At 35.8% G+C, this 24,233-nt stretch overlaps 1 protein-coding gene across 2 annotated transcripts in view; it reads right to left on the bottom strand.

The window, feature by feature from the left end:
• Window positions 1-24,233, bottom strand: part of LOC129954131 (solute carrier family 52, riboflavin transporter, member 3-B) — a 56,598-nt gene that overhangs the window by 766 nt on the left and 31,599 nt on the right. Inside the window, exons 2-3 of one of the 2 annotated variants that reach the window (XM_056067830.1) lie at window positions 14,976-15,220; window positions 21-1,164 (exon numbers count right to left, since the gene is read on the bottom strand). In XM_056067830.1, the coding sequence (XP_055923805.1) occupies window positions 21-1,164; window positions 14,976-15,079 (1,248 nt within the window). In that variant the 5' untranslated portion in view covers window positions 15,080-15,220. Of the gene's footprint in view, window positions 1-20; window positions 1,165-14,241; window positions 14,533-14,975; window positions 15,221-24,233 lie in introns of those variants that run through there. The other variant, XM_056067831.1, reaches the window with a different exon arrangement.

The raw sequence follows: 24,233 nt of genomic DNA, 5'->3' as shown, positions 1-24,233 counted from the left end.
GTCTAAGATTTTTAACTTACAACTAGCACACTGCCCCAAGTGGATCCCATTAAAAATGGACTTGGGCTCATAACAGCTGTCACAAAGACGTAGATTGTACATAAGGCTGCAATGCTTAATAGCGAAAGAATGGACTTTAAGCTAGTGTGAGGCAGGAAGACGGCCAGAAAACAAGCCACCGGATTGGCTATTACACTGAGAGTAGCTGCCAAGTGGTATGCCTGATTGCCGTACGGCATTGTCGAATACGATTGAATACTATTGAACATGCCATTGGCGAAGAAGCCAATCAGTGTCATCAGTATCAACATCCAATTGTACTGAGTAGATGAGATTTGTGGAAGCTCCTCAACGGCTCCTGCATTACGTTCATCCTTTTCATAAGTATAAGCGTTGCCAGTTGTCACCGTCACATTGGCGTACTGCTTTTTGGCCAATTTAAGACGGTCCAGTAGGAGGAATCCAATGCAACTGCAAAGCATCAGAGCAAAACTAATTATAAAGAAGTCCTTTGTTCCGAATAGTGGTGGGGGAGTGTACTTCTCCCAAACCGATTCAGTCTGATTAAAGATACATTGAGTACTGCCACCAACTCCTTGAATTAGAGCTACCACACTCGGTAACAGTCCACTCAATCCTTCACCAACAAAATATGTGATCAAATAAATTTCCTTAAATCGTCCCATGTAGGGCATGAACAACACCGAACTCGTACATCCTGTCAGAGCAAAGCAGAATGTAAATATATAAAGTGCCACACTGTATTCCTTATCCAATATAGTTGCTGTCCGATCATAAAAGAATGCCGCAAGTATTGTGGAAATTGTTCCAGTTGCAAGAAGCTGGTAGATAACTATCGATTCGTTTATTTTATTTCTAGAGATACTCTGGAGAACGGTATAAATTATTGGTCCCAGATTTCCAATTTGTACCACGACGCTGAGATATGAGGGAAGACTCCAGTATTCTGGGGCCGTTTTTACCAGCAACGGGAGTTGAAGGAATGTTCCATTGACGCAAAGCCAAGTTCCGATGCCGAAGAATATTGCCAGCAAATCGACGATTAGGCTTCGATTCTTGATGATATCACGATATTTCCATAGTTTCTCCCGCATGTTTGGATAGAGGAGGGAACTATTCTCGTTTGGTCTGTCGTTGTCGGGTCTAAAATGAGAACAAGAATAAATAATTAAAGTGAAATTAATTTATATGCTAGGTATAATAATTTATTTGCCTCTTATCATTGCTAAAAGATAATAATAATTATATTGTATGCCCGTATCAGTTAATTTGTATTAAGACTATTGATAAGGTTTAATTTAGGAAAGGAAATAAAGCGGCTTCATTAATGCAACAAAGAATGCACTTCAAATAGAGACGACTTTTGCTACCGATGGACGGCTAGGGCGGAAACATATCTTACTGTTTAAGGTAATGCTAGACACAAATGATTTGATGCTATAATAACATAATCGGGTATTTTGAAAAATATTTATCATGAAATACAATATTATGACAATCAAAGTAGGAAAAAACGAAGTAATGAGAAATGAATGTTGTATAGTTTTCCAAAAATTAATTTGAGTGTTTTGATTCTTAATGATTTTGTATGATAGAAATGTTATTTTAAGCTCTTTCTGATTACTCTGGTCGGGAAGGTCTTGTTTCTGGCACATCATCTCCAAAATCACTCCAGGTTATAGCTTTTTAAATTCAAAAACAAACACATATAAAAGGCTTTTTGAAGCTTTCTTAATTCATTAAGAAATCTCGAATGCCTTCGAAGGGGACTCAAGCAACAGAAATTCTAGAATTAATTAATTCTGACCTTTGTGGTACTATTGATGCTGTTATATCGTGATACTAGTGGGCGATTTTAGTAAAAAAAAAATTTGTTTATTTTTTGAAAGCAAGAACTGAAGCTTTTCAAAGAATTGTCTAATCAAAAAATGTTGCTAGAAAACAGAGCAACAAGGAAATCAAGATTTTACGCACCGATAAAGGCACTAAGTTACAATAAAAGAAAAGTACAACTCAGTAATTGAAAATGAAACTTGAGTGTTGGTCAATATTCCATCTTATAAGAGACCAATTTATTGTTAGTGGATTTTTAAAATGAAGGAAAGACTCAATAATATATTTTTACATAGCAACGGCCGCCAAGTACAACCTAGATATCGTTCAAATGGACGGAGTTAACTTATTATTACAAGGCGATCCGAACGAAGAGATGTTTATGGTACAGCTAGCAGGTTTCAATGACAAAAGGCTGTTAGCCTGTAAAATGAAAAAAAAAATCCTTTATGGTCTAAAGCAAGTAGGCCGTGTTAGGAACAATTGAATGCAGCAATACAGGGTTTCGGCCTTACAAGATCTAAAGTCGAGTTCTGTATTTATTGCAGAATATCTACAGGAAAAAAGTTATATGTTATTTTTATATGTAGTTACGATAAATATTAGAATTTGGAGTTAAAGAAGAACTTCAAAAAACGCTTTCAAAATGAAATATATAGGAGAGGCTCGTTTTTTTCTTAGACATTTAAGTTAACAGGGATCGAAAAAGGGGTTTAATTTTATTGCATCGTTTTAGATACATCAATGAAATTAATAATCGATTCCATGCAACTCAGATAGATGTTAACCATAAGTTTACAAAAGAGATGTGCCAACAAAACAAAAAAGAGTGTGCTGAAATGAAAAAGGTACACTTCAAGAAACTGTAAGACATATTATTTTTGCAGCTCAAGTTAACCCATTAATAGCCCTTGTACCCATGCGGGTACAAATAAATAGTCATTTTCAAGTAGCCGTTATGCCGAAACGTAAAGAGTTTTTGCTTTACAACTTCGTTTACAAAAAATAACTGCAGCGAATCCTTTTACTTTCTAGTTTGCTTTCTTTTGCTTCGTATTAGTCAGTTTTGCGTGATTTCAGTAGGCTAGTCATCATTTGTCAGTGTCAAAGGAAATTCGCAATTCGCATTGTAATTGAAAGCATTATAACTGAATTTGGAACGTTAATAGCTTTTGTTTTCATATTGTTAATAAGTTTTATTGAAAAAAAATCCTTTTCATAGCATTCGGTAAATAATAAAAGTACTTTACTCGCTTGGGTACAATGGCTAATTAGGCAGAAACTTTCAGAATTTAGGACGTGCCTTAGACTTAGTTGAAACGTCTTCAAGCCATAGCAATTTCGACATTGTGTTGCTTGCACCAGATCCAGATTATAATACGGATTCTGAGGAGGGTGATGCTGAAGATCTTGTTGCTTGCACCATGCCACAAGGTGTTCCAGGTGAAGTAGAGGTGTTTTGTAGCAGTGACAGTGAAGACGATTTACCGCTTCAAGAGCTACGGCGCAGAATTTAAACCGCAAAACGTTGTGAAAATTTTCCAAAATGGTCCAAAAAACCATGTGCAATTGAAATGCCAAAAAGCAGTTTTTTTTTTTTGGACAAAAAGTAAACTTGGTAACTAAATTTGATGGAAAGTCGGAACTTGAAGTTTTTGAAACTTTATTTGACGAAGAAGTAGTTAATTTGGTTGTTGAGCAGTCTCGCCTTTATGCAGCACAGTCTAATGCCCACAATTTTTCATTCATCGAACACGATTTGAAGTCTTTTTGGGTATCTTGCTTTACAGCGGCTACCACTCTATGCCAAGAGAGAATATGTACTGGCAAACAGATGAAGACACTCATGTACCATTTGTTGCTAGCAATATGTACCGAACCAGATTCAAGGAAATCAAAAGAAAATATCTCCACCTTGCAACAATAATAATTTGATTCCTACCGACAAAATGGCAAAAATAAGGCCTCTAGCAACCCTTCTAAATGAAAAATTATGATAGTTTGGATATATACATGAAAAACTTTCAGTTGACGAGTCGATGGAAAATACTAAGGAAGTCACTCTTCGAAGTAATTCATTAGAGGCAAAGCTGTAAGATTTGGCTTTAAAAATTGGATGCTGAGGAGCAGTTGTGGTTATTTGTACCAATTCGGAACCTATTGTGGATCTAAAAACGTCACTATGACGAAACAGCAAATGCCGCTCGGATCTAGAGTTGATTTTTTGGAAAAAGTTACCCATTCTTCAGATCACATTGTATTTTTTGATAATTTTTTTACGTTACATGACCTGCTTGTTTTGTTGAAACAAAAGGTTTTCGAGCTATTGGGACTGTACGCGAGTCTAGAACAAAAAAATGTCAGCTGAAATCGAATGCAGAGTTCAAAAAAGAAAAAAGAGGATTCTATGAAGGTATCGAACCGATGCATTCAGTCAACCGATGGTGCTCGAAGGGAAAAGCAAAAGTAAATGTAAAGCAGCCGAAAATAATTGCAGAGTACAACTCAGGGATGGGAGGCGTTGAACTTCATGATCAAGCCATCAATAATTACCGAATTAAATTTCGTGGCAAAAAGTAGTGGTGGCTACTTTTTACAGTAATGATGAATTCTGTGATAGTCAATGTCTGGAAGTTGCATAAAATGGTCTACAGCAGCAACATAGACGTCCTGATATCAGCCAGTCGATATCACATTTTCGCTATCTATAAGGCGCAGCCCATATGAAACTAGTTTATACCACTGGAAAAGTTAATGTTTCTGAATTTTACAACGCCAATTGGGCTTGTGACACAGATGACGGACCATTTGTTACCAGTCAGGTCATACTTCATTATAGTGCAATCTCCTGGAAAATCATACAATCTATTGTTAAGAACTATTATGTGTTTTACTTTAACTTTGAAGACATCGTTTTCGGTTGGCTATAATGTTTTTAAGAGACCTATTTTAAAAACCTCTTGCGATAGAAAAATTATAAGTCGATATTTATGTTCAGGACAGTTTAATGCTTTTTTTTGTTAGTGGGGCAGAAACAAATTTAAATCAATGACTATGTAAGCTCAGATTGTTTGCTATCCAAGTATTTTCTGTAATAACAATTTGAAAACTGCATAATATCGAGCTTGGAGTGAAACTCTGAAACAAATCCCTTTAGACAGGAGCTATTTTCTCTTGTTTAACTGAAATAGATTGTATTTTCTATAAACTTTTTAACGAAAATTTAATAAGATATCACATTTAAAGACTAACATTATAACAAGTATGATATCGATTTGTTTTGGGGAAGTTAGCGATTAGTAACAATTGCCACTTAAATTCATTCATTAAAACAAACAGGATGTATTTATCTGATTGATTGAGTCGTGATAAACGAATTGATTTTTGTTTGTTAAATTAATAAAAAATATATATGTAAAATACATGTACAAAATGTTAAGACATTAAGAAAATTCAAAAGTCATTGAGCATAGTAAAATATATATTAATTGATTTTGTTTAAACTACAAGTTTATGTAGTGGAAAATTTCACACTTGTTTGCTACTGACTAAGTTAATGAGGTTAGAGATTTCAATTTGATTCAATATATCAGGGTTGTAAAAGAATGCAATCTGTTTTGAATGCAATCATTAATGACTTCAATTGAGGGATTGCATTCATTGACTTTACTTTGAGACTTCAAATTTTAAATTATACAATCTCCATTTAATTGTAGCAAAAAGATTGCAGTAATTTTTTCCCTCCATTCATTTACAATCAATTGAATGGAATCTTTAAAAGTTCATGCAATCTTTTGCATTCACTGCATTATTTTTCAATTTTTTGCTTTCTTTTGCATTCATCGCATTCCTTTCCATTTGTTTGCATTCCGTTTGGTGATTGCATAGTTTAAATTTAATAATTGATTTTTAAAGACTGAATTCACAAAAGACTGCATTTTTATACAAGCCTGCATTATGGGATTGCTAGATCTTCGGCAGTCAGTTTTAGAAATCAAAAGAAATGTGAAGAACTTTCATTAGCTACAGTGACCCCCACGACTAATCGGACACAGAAAAGAAAAATGTTGACGGTGCAATTTATCTATTTAAATGTATGGAGGGTGTAGAAATTTAAATTTAAATTGGTTATAACGCATAGTCAGGATAGAAAATCAGTTCGCAAAATAGCCAAAATTGTCCAACGGAGCCTTTCAACAATTCAGGACAAAAATGAAGGTAGGATCCTTAATGTTAGCAGGAAAGGACAAGGGAAAAAGTTGGATATGTACAAAGAAAGCTAATTGTTCGGCAAGTGAAGGAAAATCCTTTCTTATCCTCGAAATCTCTAAAGGTGTTTTTAAACGAGACCAGGAATAAGGAAGTGAGCAACAACACGATGCGAAGAGTACAGCGAAAACAAGGTCTAAATGGCCGTGGCCCGAAAAAAGAAATTCATAAGTGAAAGAAATAGAAGAGAAAGGCTTACATTTGCTAGGGAACATTTAACTAAGGATACTTCATTCTGGAGGAAGGTAACATTTCTTGAATTTTTGTTGTTTGTGTACAGATGCACATTATAACATCATAAAATAGGTTTTGTTCACGGATGAAAGCAAATTTAACTTGAAAGGATCAGACAGACGAATGTTTGTAAGGAGAAAATCAAATGAAGAATGCTCTCATAAACATACACGGGCAACTGTGAAACATGGCGGTGGGTAGATCATGGTATGGGGAGTTCTGGTGTTGGAAACCTACACTTTGTGGAAGATAAAATGGATCAAAAGGGATAGAGCAACATTATACAGCAACATTTGGTGGCAAGTGTTAGTAAGCTTGGAATAACAGACAATTTTATCTTCTACCAAGACAACGACCCCAAGCATACATCTTACACAGCAAGGTCGTGGTTGTTGTATAATTCTACCAAAGTGCTTGAAACACCTGCACAGTCTCCTGACCTTAATACAATTGAGCATATTTGGAATGAATTAGGACGTCGACTCGCGACTCGCAAAAGGATATTCAGGAGCTAAAGACGGGTCTTCAAGAAGAATGGACACAAATACTCCATGAAGTTTGTTCAAAACTGGTTTCTTCAATGCCTCGACGCCTTGAGGCGGTAATTAAATCAAAAGAGTACGCCACAAAATACTAAATGCAAGGTGTCCGATTATTTGTGAGACATGAAATTATGGAGTTGCTTTAGTTTTTAGTTTCCTTATTTTAAATAGTAATTTAAAAAATGTTGTTTTTGTTTATTTAAAATGATAAAATTTGATGTTTAGTTTTAACAAGCCCATACATTTTCTTAGAGAAATTGCACTTCGAAAATTTTTCTTTTCTATGTACAGTGGGTGTCATTAATATTCGGTTTTTATTCTTAAACTTACTTTTGGTGTTTTTCTCGTAGTAAAAGTTGAATTTAGTATTATTAATTGGTTATTTTATAAATTAGTATATTATTTCCTAAAAATTTATTTAAAAAAAATGATGTAATCACTTAACAGCATTAAGATATACAATAAACAACGCAAAAAGGACGCATGTAAGTGCTTCATTAATATTCGGTTTTTTGTTTTCTTTACTGAGTTTGACATTTGCCCCGATTAACAGTTTGTCTATTCAAGAGTACCGTTAAAATAAAGTGTTCACTAGACATTGGCATACATTTTTAAAACAATTTACTGTAAGATCGTTTGGTTTTATTTAAAAAGTTAATCATGGAATGCAAAGGAAAAAATGCAAGCCTTGAAAAAAGAAACCTTGTTATTTTTCACCATAATAAAGTTGAAAAATACAAAAAAATTGCTGATATTTTAGACATGAAGCCAAATACTGTCGGTGATATTGTGTGGAGGTATAAAAGAGAAGGAAGGATCGAACCAAAGAAGCAGATGGGTAATAGCAAGAAAAATTAAAGCAAAACCTCGTTTAAGTGCAGCAAAAATTGTGCAAGAAGTGTTAATGGAATGTAAAATGAAAATATCTACATTATCGCTATACCGAACCATAAAGACAAATGGCTACAATGGTCGTGTTGCCCGAAATAAAGCCATTTATCAATATGCGTAACAGGCAAATTCGGATCAAATTTGCGAGAGAACACAAAAATAAGGATGCAACTTGGTGAGATGATGTAATATTTGCTAACGAGAGTAAGTACAACCTCTTTCTGTTATATATTTCCTACACCCTATTCCCAATTTCCGTTTGGCCACACAAGTGACCACACATAACGATGCCCAGCATCCAAATTTTGTGTTTATTTTAATACACATTCCCCATATCAATATCACCCTATTGATATTAAAATCATCCTCCCACACAATTGCTGATTGTGCATTGCACACATTAACCTTTGTTCGCATTTCGCGACTCATCGTTTTTATTCCTTTTAATTATTGTAAGCTTTAAGAATTTTAAGTTACACAGATTAATGGGGGCAGTCGATCTTTAGCTCCCAACCAGAAAAGTTTATTTTGTAAGCCTAGACTTCAGGCAAAGTGAGGCCAAACAATAAAATAACTTCTTTCCTTTTTTTTTAAACATACAAACTTGATCTTTTTATTTAATCCAATTACGAGTATTTAACAAATCACAAAAATAGTGATTAACAATGGTATGGCCACCGCAGTCTCTAGATATTAACCCCATTGAGCTCTTATGGGAAGAGCTTGACAGAAATGTCCGGAATAACCACATAACATCGGAATCTGCTCTTTGGGAAACTCTACAAAATTGCTGGAATAATATTCCACAAGAAGAAATGCAAAACCTTGTAAGAAGATTGCCCCAGAATTGCAAATAAAATTATTGAATTTAAAGGAGGGTTTTTTGATGAAAACTCAATTTAGAGCTTTTATTGGTTTTTCAAATAAATAATTTATGTTTAGTACAAAACTAGTTTATATTTTTCTATCATTTACAACTAGACATGCACTTCACTTTTTTAACATATTAACTTTTTTCCTAAAACTTCAGTTTATGGGGTTAAAACTCGATATTTCTCAAATTTCAGAGGTGGTCTAAAACTTTTGACCACCTTTTGATGCTTAATATTTAACTTAAAGACAGCTTCAATTTGAATGGCTCACTTATATTATTAACAACTGTCGAACGCGATGCTGCTGCTAGCTGGAAATCGAACACAATAGACTTGGAGATGAACAATTTTAATAGCACATTTATGTAGACCTAACGATCTTTCCAGCTCTTTTGAGACAGTCAATGTCAGAATTTGTTAGATCAATAGAATCATTGAAGTAGAAATCTCTTGAATGGAGTCTTTGTTCTTGCGATACGGAAGATAAACGCATAGAAATTAATATTTCAAGTCGGAATGCATCACGCCTGGCTATTAATACTATTAAGTAAGGTCGAGTTATGCAATCCCAGAGCAAATGTAGCTTAGAATGAAGCTTTTGTCACATGGTGTTTGTTTATTTGTGGTTTGTTTTCTCTATAATAATTTTCTTAGCATTATTTAAGATGAAGCTAGAAGCCTAAATATGTTAAACAAATAGAAACTAGTTCAACTTTTTGAAAGTTTGCAGTTCCCTGGAATGTCTGGCACCTAATGAAGCTATAGCTCTGATTTATAGTTCAAAACTGGCAGGCTCAATTTTAGTAAATAATTAGTAAAAATAAATCGATTCATCTAAAAATATGACATATTCTTTTAGGAAGAAGTGAGAGTAAGTCAGTAAGACCTCAGAAAAAAAGTCACCAATTTTATCATCATCTACTGAAGGCTGGGACAGATGGCTGTGTGTGTCTGTTTGTACAATGAAAATGTAGTATAAGGTTGCACAGCCCGCTCTAGTGTGGCAGAGGGGGTACGGGTACAACACAAAATTTGTAACCTTTCAAGAAATAAAATAAGAATCTTGATCTTGCTAAATTATAAATTATCTAATAAATTTTCAAGTGATTTATCAATAAATTAAATTTGTTAACTAATCTTTTTTTTTTAATTTTATTGCCGCTTAAATTCCTTAATATTTATATGCATACGTGTTTTGTAGAAAAAAGTAATAAGCACATAACATTTTGTATTCTGAAATTATGTTCTTATACAAAAGATGTTAATAAAAAATGTTTGTCACCTTTTGTGAGCCAAGATGGACTTGCCTGAGATTTTTTGTTGTAGACAATTAGGGGTTAGTCAACTAAATTTTTGAGTTTGAAGACCAACTAATAAGTTGTCTTGGTCAAAATTTGCGTTCAAAGAATGCAATTGACTGCCCAGTGTTACGTATTTTTGTTTTTGTGTTTTTGCCTGCGCAATCCACATTCGCACAGTACGGGTGAAAAACAAATCTTTGTACTTTGTAGCACAGCTGAAGTTGGGTTAAAGAGTAAACTAATGGGCATTCCTAGAAGCTTTTTAAGGGGAGGCCATTTCACTAGATTCATGAAAATATTAAAAAGAGTGAGGCAAGAAACTTTAAGACGATATTCGAGTGGCGTAAATGAGTTAGTGATGTTATTGCATCAATCATTTTAAAGTCTTTGCTTTAAATACTATTTAAAAAGTTTAAGTAAGTTACTGGAACACCAGAGTTGGGAATTGTACTCAAGTTTTGGAAATATACACATATATGCATTGGTAATTTTAGCTAGAAGGACAGACAAACATCGTGCCTTATTTTTGGCGACAACGCATTCAGTTTCATTGATTCAAGTGTCATATATATTGGCAAGGATGATTTATTTTGCTTAAACCATATAAGACAATATTGGGTTTTTAATTAAATTCCACGGTGCTTAGCACATATTTTGTCTTTGCAGTTCTGCAGCCGACGGGAAAACCAACACACTTAGACCCATAGTTAAACCAACCTCTGTCTATCAACTGCTACTCTCACATGCCCGCGGTGAACATCGGGTGCCTAGTACCTTTAGCGTCTACAGTTCCAGTAAGGTTGAACTACTTAGTGAACACCTTATAGGGCTTCTTCGACTTATTCCGAGCCCAGGCCTATAAGGAGCGGTTTTATCCGGCTCCCCATCCTTGGAGTTATACTTAGGATCTGGCCCTCCAAGTTGGGGGTTGTAAAAGCTTTCATAGTTGCGATTGCGAAGCACCAACAAGCCTCGGATACGGACGGATTTACTGTTGACAACCAACGCAAACGAATAAAGGACAACGAACTTCGGATATGCACGTGGAATGTTAGGTCCTTTAACAGACCACGGGCGGCCGAAGAATTAGCGGAGGCCCTAGACCGCTATAAAGCAGATATCACCGCCATCCAGGAAATACGATGGGATGGGCCGGGCAAAAAGTGGATGAAAAACTGCGATATTTACTATGGTGACTACTACCACGAAAACCAACAGCGCTTATATGGATGCGGCTTCGTCATTGTACCCAGACATTAGCCTGATATGCGCGCACGCCCCCACAGAAGAGAAAAACGACAACACCAAAGATATGTTCTTCTAGCTCCTAGACAAAACATATGAGCAGTGCCCTAGCTACGACATTAAAATATTCCTGGGCAATTTTAATGCCAAGCTAGGAAGGGAAGACATCTTTGGTGGAATAATCGGGAAGAACAGCCTGCACGACAACACTTCCGACAACGGATTCAGGCTCATAGATTTTTCTGCGAGGCGAAACGTCATGGTAGCCAGTACGCGTTTTCCACATCTCAACATCCAGAAAGGTGCTTGGACTTCTCTAGATCAATCTACCGTCAAACAGATTGACCACATTGCGATCGACGTCAGACACGCTTCCAGCATCATGGATGTACGAACTTTCCGAGGAGCTAACATCGACTCGGACCACTACCTCGTTGTAGCCAAGGTAGCATCGGATTTCCAGACCCAAGGCAAACAGGGAGGTGCTGGGAGAAGGTACAACGTCGAACGGCTACAATCGCCAGAGATCGCCAAATCCTTTTCCGACCGAGTTACAAGTAACCTCTCTCGAAGTTCTCTGCCGCCAACACAATATATCGAAAACCAGTGGCAACAGTGCCAAGATGCAATCAGAGAAGCCGCCACTGATGTGCTGGGTTTCAAACAGCCACCAACAAGGAACCCCTGGTTTGATGAGGAATGTCGGCAGGCAAATGCAGCCAAACAACAGGCACGTAAAGCGGCGCTGCATAAAAGGACGAGAGCTGCTCATGAGCTCTATGAGCATAAGAGGTGAAAGGAACGCCGACTTCTTAGAAGGAAAAAGAGAGAGCATGAGAAGCGTCATCGAAGATGTTGAGAGGTTTAAAAGCAGGAATGAAGTTCTAAAGTTTTATGAACAGGTGAAACGAAATTCACAGGTACATAAGCCCAGAACCGAAGGCTGTAAAGACGAAACTGGAAACATCATAGAGGAACCGCAGTCAATGCTGAGGATATGGAAGGACCACTTCTGCAGACTGTATAACGACGACGACGAAGTGAATTCCGTTGTCAGGCAGGATGATCCATTCAACATAGACGACGAACGCCAACAATCCCGTCCTCCCGACTTAGACGAAGTAAAGATTGCCACATCTAAGCTAAAGTCTAATAAAGCCGCTAGAGCCGATGGCTTGAATGCCGAGCTCTTTAAAGCAGCTGGAGATAAGTTGGTTAGGAACATGCACCAACTTATCTGTAAGATATCGTCGGAAGAAAGCATGCCCGATGAATGGAACTTCAGTATTGTTTGCCTGATCCTGAAAAAAGGAGACCCTCTAAACTGCACCAATTATAGAGGAATCAGTCTACTTAACATCGCCTATAAAATCTTCTCTGCCGTAATATGTGAATGTGTAAAGCCCATCGTCAACAACCTGACCAGGAAAGTCCACAGTTGATCAAATATTCACATTACGGCACATCCTGGAAGAATCCCAAGAACACCAAATCGACATCCACCATCTTTTCATCGATTTCAAGGCCGCATATGACAGCATGTACAGGGACGAGCTGTATAGAGCCATGTCTAGTTTTGGCATCCCTGCCAAACTCGTCCGTTCGTGCAGGATGACCATGGAGAATTCACGCTGCTCCATAAAGGTTGGAAACGACTTAACAGAACCTATCGATGTCAAAAAAGGTTTTAGACAAGGTGATGCGCTGTCATGTGATTTGTTAAACATAGAGGCACTATCTTTCAAAAGTCTGTCCAATTACTGGCATATGCTGATGGAATTGACATAATCGGAAGAACTCAGCGTGATGTCAATGGGGCTTTTGTGAGTATTGAGGCAGAGGCGGCAAAAATCGGTTTAACGGTTAATGAGGGCAAAACAAAGTACATGCTGTCGTCAAGAAAGGACATACAACACCGACACCGGTCAAAACATCACCATCGACAGACGTATCTTGAGGTAGTCAAGGACTTCGTTTGCCTAGTCTCCTTTGTAAACGCAGAAAACAAAACCAGCGCTGAGATCAAACGCAGAATAACTCTTGCAAACCGCTGTTTCTTTGGACTAAGAAAGCAATTCAATGGTAAAGTCCTCTCTCGAGGGACCAAAGTGTTGCTATATAAGACCGGGGATGATAACCGTCCTGCTATACGGTGCAGAAGCATGGACTATGACAAAAGCGGATGAAAGCACCTTGGGAGAAAAGTTCTTCGTGTGATCTACGGTCCCGTATGCATCGAAGGGGAAGGAGGGGAAGATGGAACGACGAGCTGTACGGGCTGTATAGCGATGTAGACTTAGCAAGAAGAGTAAAAGTCCAACGACTAAGATGGCTGGGTCACGTAGAGCGCATGGAAACCAATGCTCCGGCCCGGAAAGTCTTCGAATCCACACCCACAGGACAGCGCAGCAGAGGAATACCGCGGATCAGGTGGCGCGCATAAGTGGAAGGTGACCTCACCCAACTTGGAGCGCAAAACTGGAGACATCTACCTAGGGACCGAGCTAGATGGAGAAGTTTGTCGGGTGAGGCCCTAGATCACACAGGACTGTAGCGCCACTTTAAGTAAGTAAGTAAGCTGTGGGTATACCGATGTTAGATTTGTTTCCAACAAAGCTAAAGTTGTACCATTTAATGCAAGTTCGTGAACTTTATAGTTTTCTGATGTGGAACTGTTCCTTCATCTCCTTAAGAGATTATCGGCAGTTTAACGCTGTCAGTGAGCTCATTGAGGCAGAGTCTAATGATTTTATGACAGCTTTACCGGATGTGGATATCACGTTTTCTCTTAGCTAAGAGAGGTCTTCTTTGATAGAAGTTCTAACTGAAGCACGCTACAGTGATTGGGAAGATGAAATGAGAGACAGGTAGTCGAAGTACACGCGTTCGTCATCGGTTTTTGATCCATTTGCATAAAAGTTAATTGCTAATTGGCTATAAGCATTGCCCAAGAAAAGACAGGCATTTCAGCTAGTTTTTTGTTTATTGTTAAATAATCTATACAAGAGCAAATACAAAAAATACGATACTCACTTTTATTATCGTATCTATTTATAACTATGTCAAATTTTTATCAATATCTTGACTTTGCTCCACAAAAAGTCAAGTTAAATATTCCAAATAAAAAAACACAGATTTATACGCGGCAATGTCTGACTTCTCCATTGAAATAAGTTATGAATCGAATGTTTTGCCTAAAAGATTAGGTCTATTGACGTAATTTTAGAGTCAGCTTTTTGGAAGACAAAACTTTTATTGTTCAAATGAAGGTGTGCGGAATGCTAACGATAATGACATGCAGTTTGTAGTTTTTACTGGTGCTTAAAATAACCTCAAGACGTAGCTGTGATCAAGGTTAAAGTTTAGTTAAAAATTTAATCTATCGCCGATTTTTTTCTTTAATAGCTGTTTTTGCTAATTTAATTAACTAAAAATATCAAAGCAAATGTTAAAAGATATAAAAAAAGTTAGGTAAGCTCAAAGTAAACATCATAAACTTCTGTCTTATTAATTAATTTAAACAAATATACACAGTGAAATCACAAAACGAACTTTTTCTCTTAAAAACTCCAAACAACGTGTGTTTTCTTTTTAACTTTTCCATTAAATAAGTTCAAATGACTTAAATATTTTCACCATGAATACAAAGTGCAACGTCATTTTATGTTAAGCTTAACAAAATAACAGGCATTGGCCTACAATATAAAAAAAAATGATTATAAACAAAAACAACACCAATAGTTAAAACACGTTTTAGTTAATCAGACCTTATTCGATATTCCGCTTCAGACGAATACGTTCGATTGTGCGGCGTTACGTAGACTGTCTCATGTTGGCCAATGTCAGGCTCATTACCGTCATTTGATTTCATTTTTGAGATTTGTTGATATCGACGACGACGTTACGATTCGGTTCGGTTATCCTCCAATGTTGAGCTTTTTTTTAACGAAGACAAGATAATATTTTAGTTTGTTGATAACATACAAAGTTATAAACAATATTCGATGATTATCTGGAAATAGAAATAAGAAAAAAAAAGTTATTTAGTTGTGTTTTTATATGTGTAAGTTTGTTTATTAAAAGAAAGCTTGTATTTAAGTTTTAACTGTAACGAGTAGATCGGAGAAATGTTAAATGTTAAATCAAAGCTAGAAAGCTTCTTTAAGTTCGATCTTTTGAATTGACGGTTAGATTTTTACTTTATTTAAATTTGAATTTGAAATAATAACGGTATGGAATTCCTAACTTAAACATTTTTGATATAAAGGGTGGTTAAATTTTAAAGGGCGATGTTGAATGTGAACCATACCTAAACGTCAAGTTTTTTTCTGCATTTCCATTGACATTTCTCGATTTCGGGCTAACTTAATTTGAAACATGGAAAGATTGTTATGAAAATTGGAGTTAGTGATTTGTTAGGTAATTTTAATCGTTCACGTGTGCATACAATCAGAAAAATCAACATTTGACCATATCTGGTCTGCAGGAGATGTTAAAACACCAATGCATGCTAGTACATCTCAAACTACAAAAAATATTACTGCTGTTTGCGATAGTGAGGCTGAAGACCCGTCCACCTCAACGTTGTGCCCTACAATTGTACCTCTTACGCTCGTCGTTGATGAACAGTATGCATAAAGACTTGAATTTACGCGCTTACAACGTGCAATCGACTAAAGCCTCTTGACTTTTTCCAGCGTCGTCAATGGTCATAATGGTTTTAAGAAATGGCAACAGTGTATAATTAATTGTTTGAAGAAAATCATCTCCATTGATGAGGCTCATTTTCACCTGAGTGGATTCATTAATAAGCGGAATTGCCGCATATGGACAAATGATAATCCAATGGTGCGATTGTCAAAAATAAACGCACCCACTGTAAAGAGTGACTGTTTGGTGCGGTTTATGGGCTGACAAGGACAGCATCATCGGGCCATATTTCTTTCAAAAAATAAAGGCAGTCAGGCAGTTACGGTGATTGGTTTCAACAATACCATGCCACTTGCCACAAATTTAACGAAACAAAAGCTCTTTAATGTCCGTGTTATCTCACGTTGTGGCGATGTCCATTAGCTGCCAAGCTCATGTTATTTGACATCGTTGAACTTCAACAATTCAAGGGCTAAAGAATGAGATAAATCCGTACCTTGCCGAGATTGCTGCGGCCATTTCGCTAATATTTTGTTCCACTATACTATACCAATATTATCATTATGAAAATAAATGACAATACTTTTCTAAATTATTTGTCCTTAATTTTAAATCAATATTGGTTCTTAAAAGTCAACCACTCTTTATAAATGGGATTGATGAAATGGGATAAAGATTGTTTTTCTTTTTGGCATATGAAACAATTTGCAATTGGTTTTTAGTTTTGTCATTATAAAACATTTTTAAGAATTATATTTATATTGTAAAGCTGCAAAAAAAAACAGATCTGCAGATTCGATCTTAAATCAAAAATAATTCAATTAATTTTGGGCCATGGAATTCAAAAATAGGGGACATTTGTGTTTTCACAGATCTACAGGGTCCGGCAAAAAGATCTCCCATATTTTAAAAGGCAATGACAAATAAATGGACAATTTAACAGACAAATTTTATTTAATTTTTAAAACTTTAACCCGACTTCTTTGTGGTTCCTAGTAAACTGATTTAAGTTTGGTTGGAGAAAGGCCTCAATCATGTGACAGTAGCGATCCGCATTAACTTAACTTTTTGCCCATTTTCTTCGAAAAAATATAGACCTAACACACCAAATTCAGCAACAGCACACCAAACTGTCACATAAGGGCCACGCCATTATGATTACTAAAAACGGCACGTAGACATCTACGAGTATCTATCTATACCCAGAATACCATTTTATCTATTAATAGCTTTAAATATAAACGTCTTAAAATACGGGAGGTTTTTTTGCCGGACCCTGCAGATCAAGATTGATATATTTTACCCACGCGATCTCTATACGCTTGCTGTCGGTATGCTGGGCGAAGTTTGGCCAGGCGTAAAACTCGAGGTCGTTTCAAAGGAAGACATTTCTTGCAGGCCGAGAGCTCGCGCATAGATCCCGAAAGAACCGTCATGTCCAGATGACATTAGTGAAATGATCAAGATCAGCAACCCGGACCTCCCTTGTCACGACTGGAAGATCGCGAAACTGGAGTAGGGGTCTTTATCGAAGTGCGATTATCGTAATCAATAAAGAATCTGCGGTTTCTCTGGCGCGAAATAAGGGAGTTATAAGATACGGATTCGAGACAGCCACGCTCCGCGTCGCAGCACAGTCTTCTACTATAAATGTCAAAAGTTTATCCCTAATGGAAACCGATGACTCAATCAACAAAGTTCTCCTCAGTAAGGAAGAAGAAGAACTGTTAGGTTCCTCTTCGTCTGATCTGTATTTAACAGTGGTGGAGGTTGATCTGCCTTTTTGTAGCCAAAATGTTGCAAATACTACAGATTAATCTCCAACACTCTAGAATTAGATATAACTCTTGTCTCGTTACATCTCTGAAATAAAATACTGAATTGGAGAGCATCAAAGGAGCACTCGTTTTCCGATCATAGATACATCCAATTCACACTTATTGAAGAGTCCCCAAAACCGATCCAAATCCGGAATTATAGGAAAACAGATTGGGAAAAATATATAGCGACTTTAAAAAGTCTGATTAAACCAGATCTTTCTGATCCGCCCTTGTGCGCTCTTGAACTTGATCAAAAAGTCGGTGAGCTTACAGCAACCCTCAATAGAGCCAGGAAACTGCCTGCCTCCTCACTACAGTGCGGGGAAAGAAGAAACCATATTGGTGGGCTGCTGAACTAGAAATACTCAATAAAGGTTGTAGAAGGCTTTTAAATCGAGAAAAAAAAAGACTAGACATCCCCAAGATTGGGACTCCTATAAAATATCCCTATAAAAGTATAAACTAGAATTGTGAATAGCCAAAAGATCCTCATGGAGACCCTTTTGTAGCTCAATAGAAGAATTCTCGGAGGCATCAAGGATAAGGAAAATTCTCTCGACAAATCCAACCCTGCCTAGTTGTCTTAAAAACTCAGATGTTACATGGACTAACTCTTGCGAAGTAACGCTAAACCTGCTACTAAGACACCCACTTCCCGGATAGCTTCAAATCCGTTAATACAACAAACCGTCCTGGGTCGGGTATTAACTTAACTTTTCCTCAAGGCCTGGTTACAAAAGAATAATTGACTTAGGCTCGTACCAGCTGATCTACAACTTACCATTGATATAACTTTGCCATCATTGAGATGATCTTCAAAAGTTGTATAAATCTGGTCTATATACCTCAGCGATGAAGAGATGTAAAGGTAGTTTTCATTCCCAAGGCGGGCAAATGCTCGCATGTCAACCCTAAAGATCTTAGATCTATTAGCCTATCATCATTAATTCTTAAAACTCTAGAACAATTGATTGATTGGGAATCGGTAGAACTGTTTCTACCTTGCATACTCTGGTAAGAACTATCGAATACTCCCTAGAGCAAAAGGAATATACTATGGTCGCCTTCCTGGATATTGAGGGCGCTTTCAATAACGTTGACACATCCGCTAACACTTCTGCTATGACGACCCTAAACTTAAAATTCTCACTCTATGAGTTGATTGATCTAATGCTAAAAAGCAGGATCATCAACTCTAAGATGGGGGATTTATGTATGAAAAGGTCTGTCGGTAGAGGCACTCCGGAAGGTAGTGTTCTGTCCCCTCTCCTGTGGAACATAGTGGTCAACGAACTACTAATATCCCTTGAGAGGGAAGGCTAAGGAGTGGTTGCATATGCTGATGATGTTGCTATCGCCGTAAACACTCAATAAGTTCACTAGATGGGCTGATCACTGCGAACTTAGTATTAATCCTCAAAAAACAGACCTAGTCCTTTTTACACGGAAATACAAGACCTAAGTAATTGTACCTCCTTCAATAAAAGGTGTACCACTAATTTTGTCTAATCTCTTGACGGTGTCTCAACTACATCTCTTACGGCCCTCGATTGTCGATCGTCTCTTATGGAGATGGCGCAGCAATTTAACATTCACCTATGTTGGGTGCCGGCCCACAGAGACATCACGGGAAATTGTAGAGCCGATGAACTCGCTAAAAATGGAACCGTCGTGCCTATTTCACCTGAAAGGGAGGAGATAGGTTTACCGATAGCTACATGTAAACTCATGCTAAAAGAAACAGCTTTTGCGGTAGCAAATTCTAGGTGGCACAATTTACTAACATGGCCTTCACTGGACCCGAACCGCTCTAAAGAGTTGTTATCTCAAATAGGTGTCCTTACGGGACACTGTCTTATAGGCAAGCACGTAATACGACTTGGTGTAGCCTCAAATGACTTCTGCAGGAGCTGTATGAACGAGGAAGAAGAGGAAGCAATCTCTTACATTCTCTGCACTTGCCCTGCTCTTTCACTAAGACGAAAACTTCACCTGGAAGACTACTCTTTTGATAATCTCAGTAAACTAGCTAAAAAGGATAACAAATATCCTTTATAGTTTGGTGGAATTATGCATGCCAAGAAATTATGTCCCAAAATAGACAAAACTAGATCCCGCTCGATTATGCACCTAGGCGAAAAAACTCAAGGATTGCTTGTGAGCATAAAAACAGACCACCATAAAAATAAAATGAGGCTTACCACCTATGATATCATGTGCAAAGGCTGCAATAATAAGGAAGTCAAGAAGATACTTTAACGTAACTGTCCAGCACTATGCCACACTAGAAACAAACTTTTAGGCAGACATTTTTTTAATAATCTTGAACAACTCGTAGATATTTCAGGAAACCACCTACTTTAGGCTTTTTCAAAGGTTAAACAAGGCAATACAGACATCATAAGTTCTTATATTTTATTTTGAGAGAAGTTCAATACTTCAGGGTATCGCAACGGATCTGCATTGATTTGTGTAGCAATAACGTCATCAGTCGCTAGCCCAATAACCTAACCTAACCTAACAATGCTAAGATGCTATAGCGAATAAAATTTTGTAAGCAAATATTCCTAATTTCAAACGTTGGGAACGTGATGAGCAATTAAGTGTCAATTAAGTATTAAGTTTGAAATTTTAGCTTACAAAAAAAAGTATAGTGATTTGGAATCCTATAGAAAGTTATCTCAAATTGTCCGCAGACCAGTTTTAACGAACATTTTATTATATGGAAGGAGCGACTAATTTCTCAGATAAGCAATTCACCCTTCGATTTTTTTCAACATTTTTCAAAACGTTGCTTGAAAACAATATTTCTTATAAGATAAAATAAGCTTGAAGTCTAAAATTCAAGTTTTTGAAAAGATATTTGAATCGATATACAATTTTTACCAACTTTGAGTAATGTTTTTTTTTTAGATTTTTATTTTCTATAAAAAAAAACTGTCAATTAGATTTTTCTCAAAATTTTATCAGATGTCAAAAACATTATTCTTCGTTGCACAAAATTGTTTTGGAGATGAAATCATATTTTAATCGTAAAATTTTGGAGGTGACAATTTTTTTTAAAATAAGATATTTTGGGTTAACCAAAATTCACAGACATCTTTCTAAAAATCTTTTATTTCGACTGTAGGGACCTTGAAACGTCGAGAAATGTCAAAATTTTCAATTTGACAAATCAGACCCAAATAAAATGTTCAGTGCCTCGGATGAACGGTATATTTTTCCAAAAGTGAACCCAAGTTATCGGCACCAAAACTGGCTTGCGAGATGGAGATTATGATAGCTAAGTATTCTTCCGCAGAAACCATCCGTCGTATCCTGAGAAAAAGTGAACTAAGCGGAAGAGTCACACGCAAAAAGCCCGTTATTAATACAAAAAATTGAGCTTGTCGTTTAAAGTTCATAAAAGAGCACATAATTAAGGATTGGAAATTCTCGGAGCAGCTCATATTTGCCGTTGAGTCCAAATTTAATATTCTTGAATCCGATGGGCGATCTTATATGACAAACACTTGATGCCAACAGTCAAGAGTGGAGGTGGTCACGTAATGGTTTGGGCCTGTATGTCTGCAACGGGAATCTGAAAGCTGCAATTTATTGAAAGCAAAATAGATAAAATGGTCTATCTCAATATATTAAAGGAAAATTTGCTTCAAAGTGAAGAAGAATTGGTAATAAGAGACAGTTTTCAGCTTTACTAAGATAATGATCTGAAAACACTCGGGAATTGTTGCATTAGTATCAAAACAGAAACCGCCTAGTGGGCTTTATAAAACCCTCTTAATAGCTAGAACAAAACAATCCATAGACATCACAGGTTTTTATATTTTATTTTCAAGGAAGTTCAATACTTTAGGCTTTAGAGTATCACAATGAATCTACATTGATCTAAGTGTGTTGATAACGTCATCAATCGCCAGCTTATTTACCTTAACTAACCTAACATAATGCTAAGATGCTATTGCAAATAAAATTTTCAAAGTTAATATCCCTATCTTCAAAGGTTGGGAAGTTAAAAAAAAGGTCGAAAGTATTCAATTTAAATTATTTACAGTGTTGGAAGAAGTATTAGAAACAAGTGTCTTCATCATTTTCGATACACAATATTTTTTGGCAATTAAGTTTTTTGCCGTTAGTCTTTCTATATTTTTATTGCAACTAATAATGCTCTCAAATGGCAAAATTGTTTTGTGGAAACAATTTTTTTGTTTTCACTTAAGGGTTAAAAGTTCAAGACCAATGATGATTTCGTCTGGAAAAAATAATAGAAACAAACTACTTTAAATGTTATTCTAACGTTTTGAGTTTGTTTATAATTTTGTCAGATGTTTTATATACGATACTAAACAAAATTGTTAAAAGTCATCTATAATTTTAATGAATATGGGTCGTGGATTACATTATACTCCCTTTGAACGCAAAGTGATGAAAAGAACTTAGACGAGCTGGAAAAACTATAGTTCAAATTGCAAAAACCTTAAACTGTTCTGTTCGAAGAAAAAAGTATTTAAAACTTTATATTCACGACTAAAGAAGAAACAAGATGAAGGAAAAGATAAACTTCTTCGCGTTTTGATACACAATTGATAGGAATATGTAAGAAGAAACTATTTCTTTCGTTAAGAGAACTCAAAAATCAATTAAACGCATCAAACAGCTAGAACAATAAGAAACCAACTTATAGAAGTAAGTGTTCCTGGTAGAAGTTCACGAAAAGTGGCATTTTTTAACCAAGCAAAACATTACACAAAGACTTCCCTTTGCAAACAAAACTTAGACCATTCTTATTGGAATAACGTTTTGTAATCGGATGAGACGAATATTAGTTTGCTTATTGGGAATATAATGATTTGAGGGTACTTTTCAGCAACTGGTGTAGGTCCAACACTTTGGATCAAAGATAAGATGTGCGATGTGGATTATGTCTAATCAAATGGGTGTTCATGCACGATAATGATCCGAAGCACACTGAACCAATTCAGGTAGGTCATATTGACGTCAGGTAGGTCATATTGACGGAAATATTTTGTTAACTTTTGAAGAATAATTTATTCAAATCCACAAAATTTCATGAAAATTTTCGTCATAATGAATATTAAAAATTCAAATCACAAAAATTTCTTCAACTGCTAATAGATTTAGTATTTTATTCAACTTAACAATTTTTTTTCATTTTGACAATCAGAAATCGTTGAGTAACTCAAATCTCCGATAGGTACCTATTAACTGATTTTTTCATGTTGACAAAATTTATCAACTTGAAGAATATTCCTCAATATGTTCGCGATAACTTATATGCCTACAAATATGTTATCTTTTGCAAACAAAATAATTACTGCAAACTAACGGAATTTCCATAGATTTTTCTTCAAATTGAATAAATTTATTCAAATGTCGGAATGCTTTTTATTCAAACCGAAGAATTTTCATAATTATTCGCATTTTTCGTTCCATTTTCTTCAAATTGAAGAAAATTTTTCAAATAAGGGAAAATATTTTCTTCAGATTAAAGAAATTATTCAATTTGAAGAAGTTTGTCCAATATTTTGCCGTTAACTGTTTATTAAGTGATAAGTTTTATTTTTGTTAGTGAAGTTGTGTCGAAAAGTTCAATCGCGTTTTGGAAAATTTAAAATTAATTCATAATTAAATACGGATAAAAATACAAAATTTGTGGAAATAAATACCTCAAATAAACATGTAAGTAATTGAATAAATCCATTTTCAATTATAATATGAATCCAACAAAAGAAAAACAAACAATTATAATCCGTGTATGCATAAAAACAAGAGCTTTTTTTATTAAATGTAATAATTAAGTTTAGATATAGGAAGTATTTGAATTATTTTACTGAGGGCTAAAATAGAAAAACTTAAAAATGGAGAGTAATCAAATTGAAATCGTTGACATGGCTTCTGAACCCAAGCCAGACTTTTGAATTCGAAGAAATTGTTGCTGAAATATTTACCGATGCAAATGGAGCTCAAACTCAAACATCATCTGTGTCTGTGGAACATTCAACCATCCAACCTCTTGGCATTTATTTTGATGGACACTGGATTTCACAAAATTCTATTCAGGAGCTCCAAAAAGTATTGTGTGAGTGGAAATTTGAAAGCCTTTTTAAAATTCTTTGCGGTAAATTTCTATGTATTTAATAAAATATAATATCTAATTGGTGTATATTAAAAAAAAACTATAGCTGAAGGTATAGACATTGACACATTGAAAATAATGACTTCCCAGCACATAAGACAATTAACTGAAAAATATAACTTAAGACTAGGAACTCAGATAAGATTTGAGCACAAATTAAAAGAATGGAATAAATCGGAAACTAATACTTCTGGAATGTGTTCTGAGCCAAATGTAAGCAACTTGATGGAAAATGAAATTGAAGGGGTTGACTCCCCAATATCGAGTGATAAAAACTCAACTGATGTACAAATTGATGTGGAGCAAATTCTAAAAGCATCATGCCAAGGAAAGTCTATTTTAAATCTGTATAAAAGCAGTCAAAACCTGAATGAAGGTTCACGAACAATTATTATTGA

Source organism: Eupeodes corollae, chromosome 1, assembly GCF_945859685.1.
Source record: "Eupeodes corollae chromosome 1, idEupCoro1.1, whole genome shotgun sequence".
Classification (NCBI taxonomy): Eukaryota; Metazoa; Arthropoda; class Insecta; order Diptera; family Syrphidae; genus Eupeodes; species Eupeodes corollae.
This window is presented reverse-complemented; position numbering and strand designations above follow the sequence as displayed.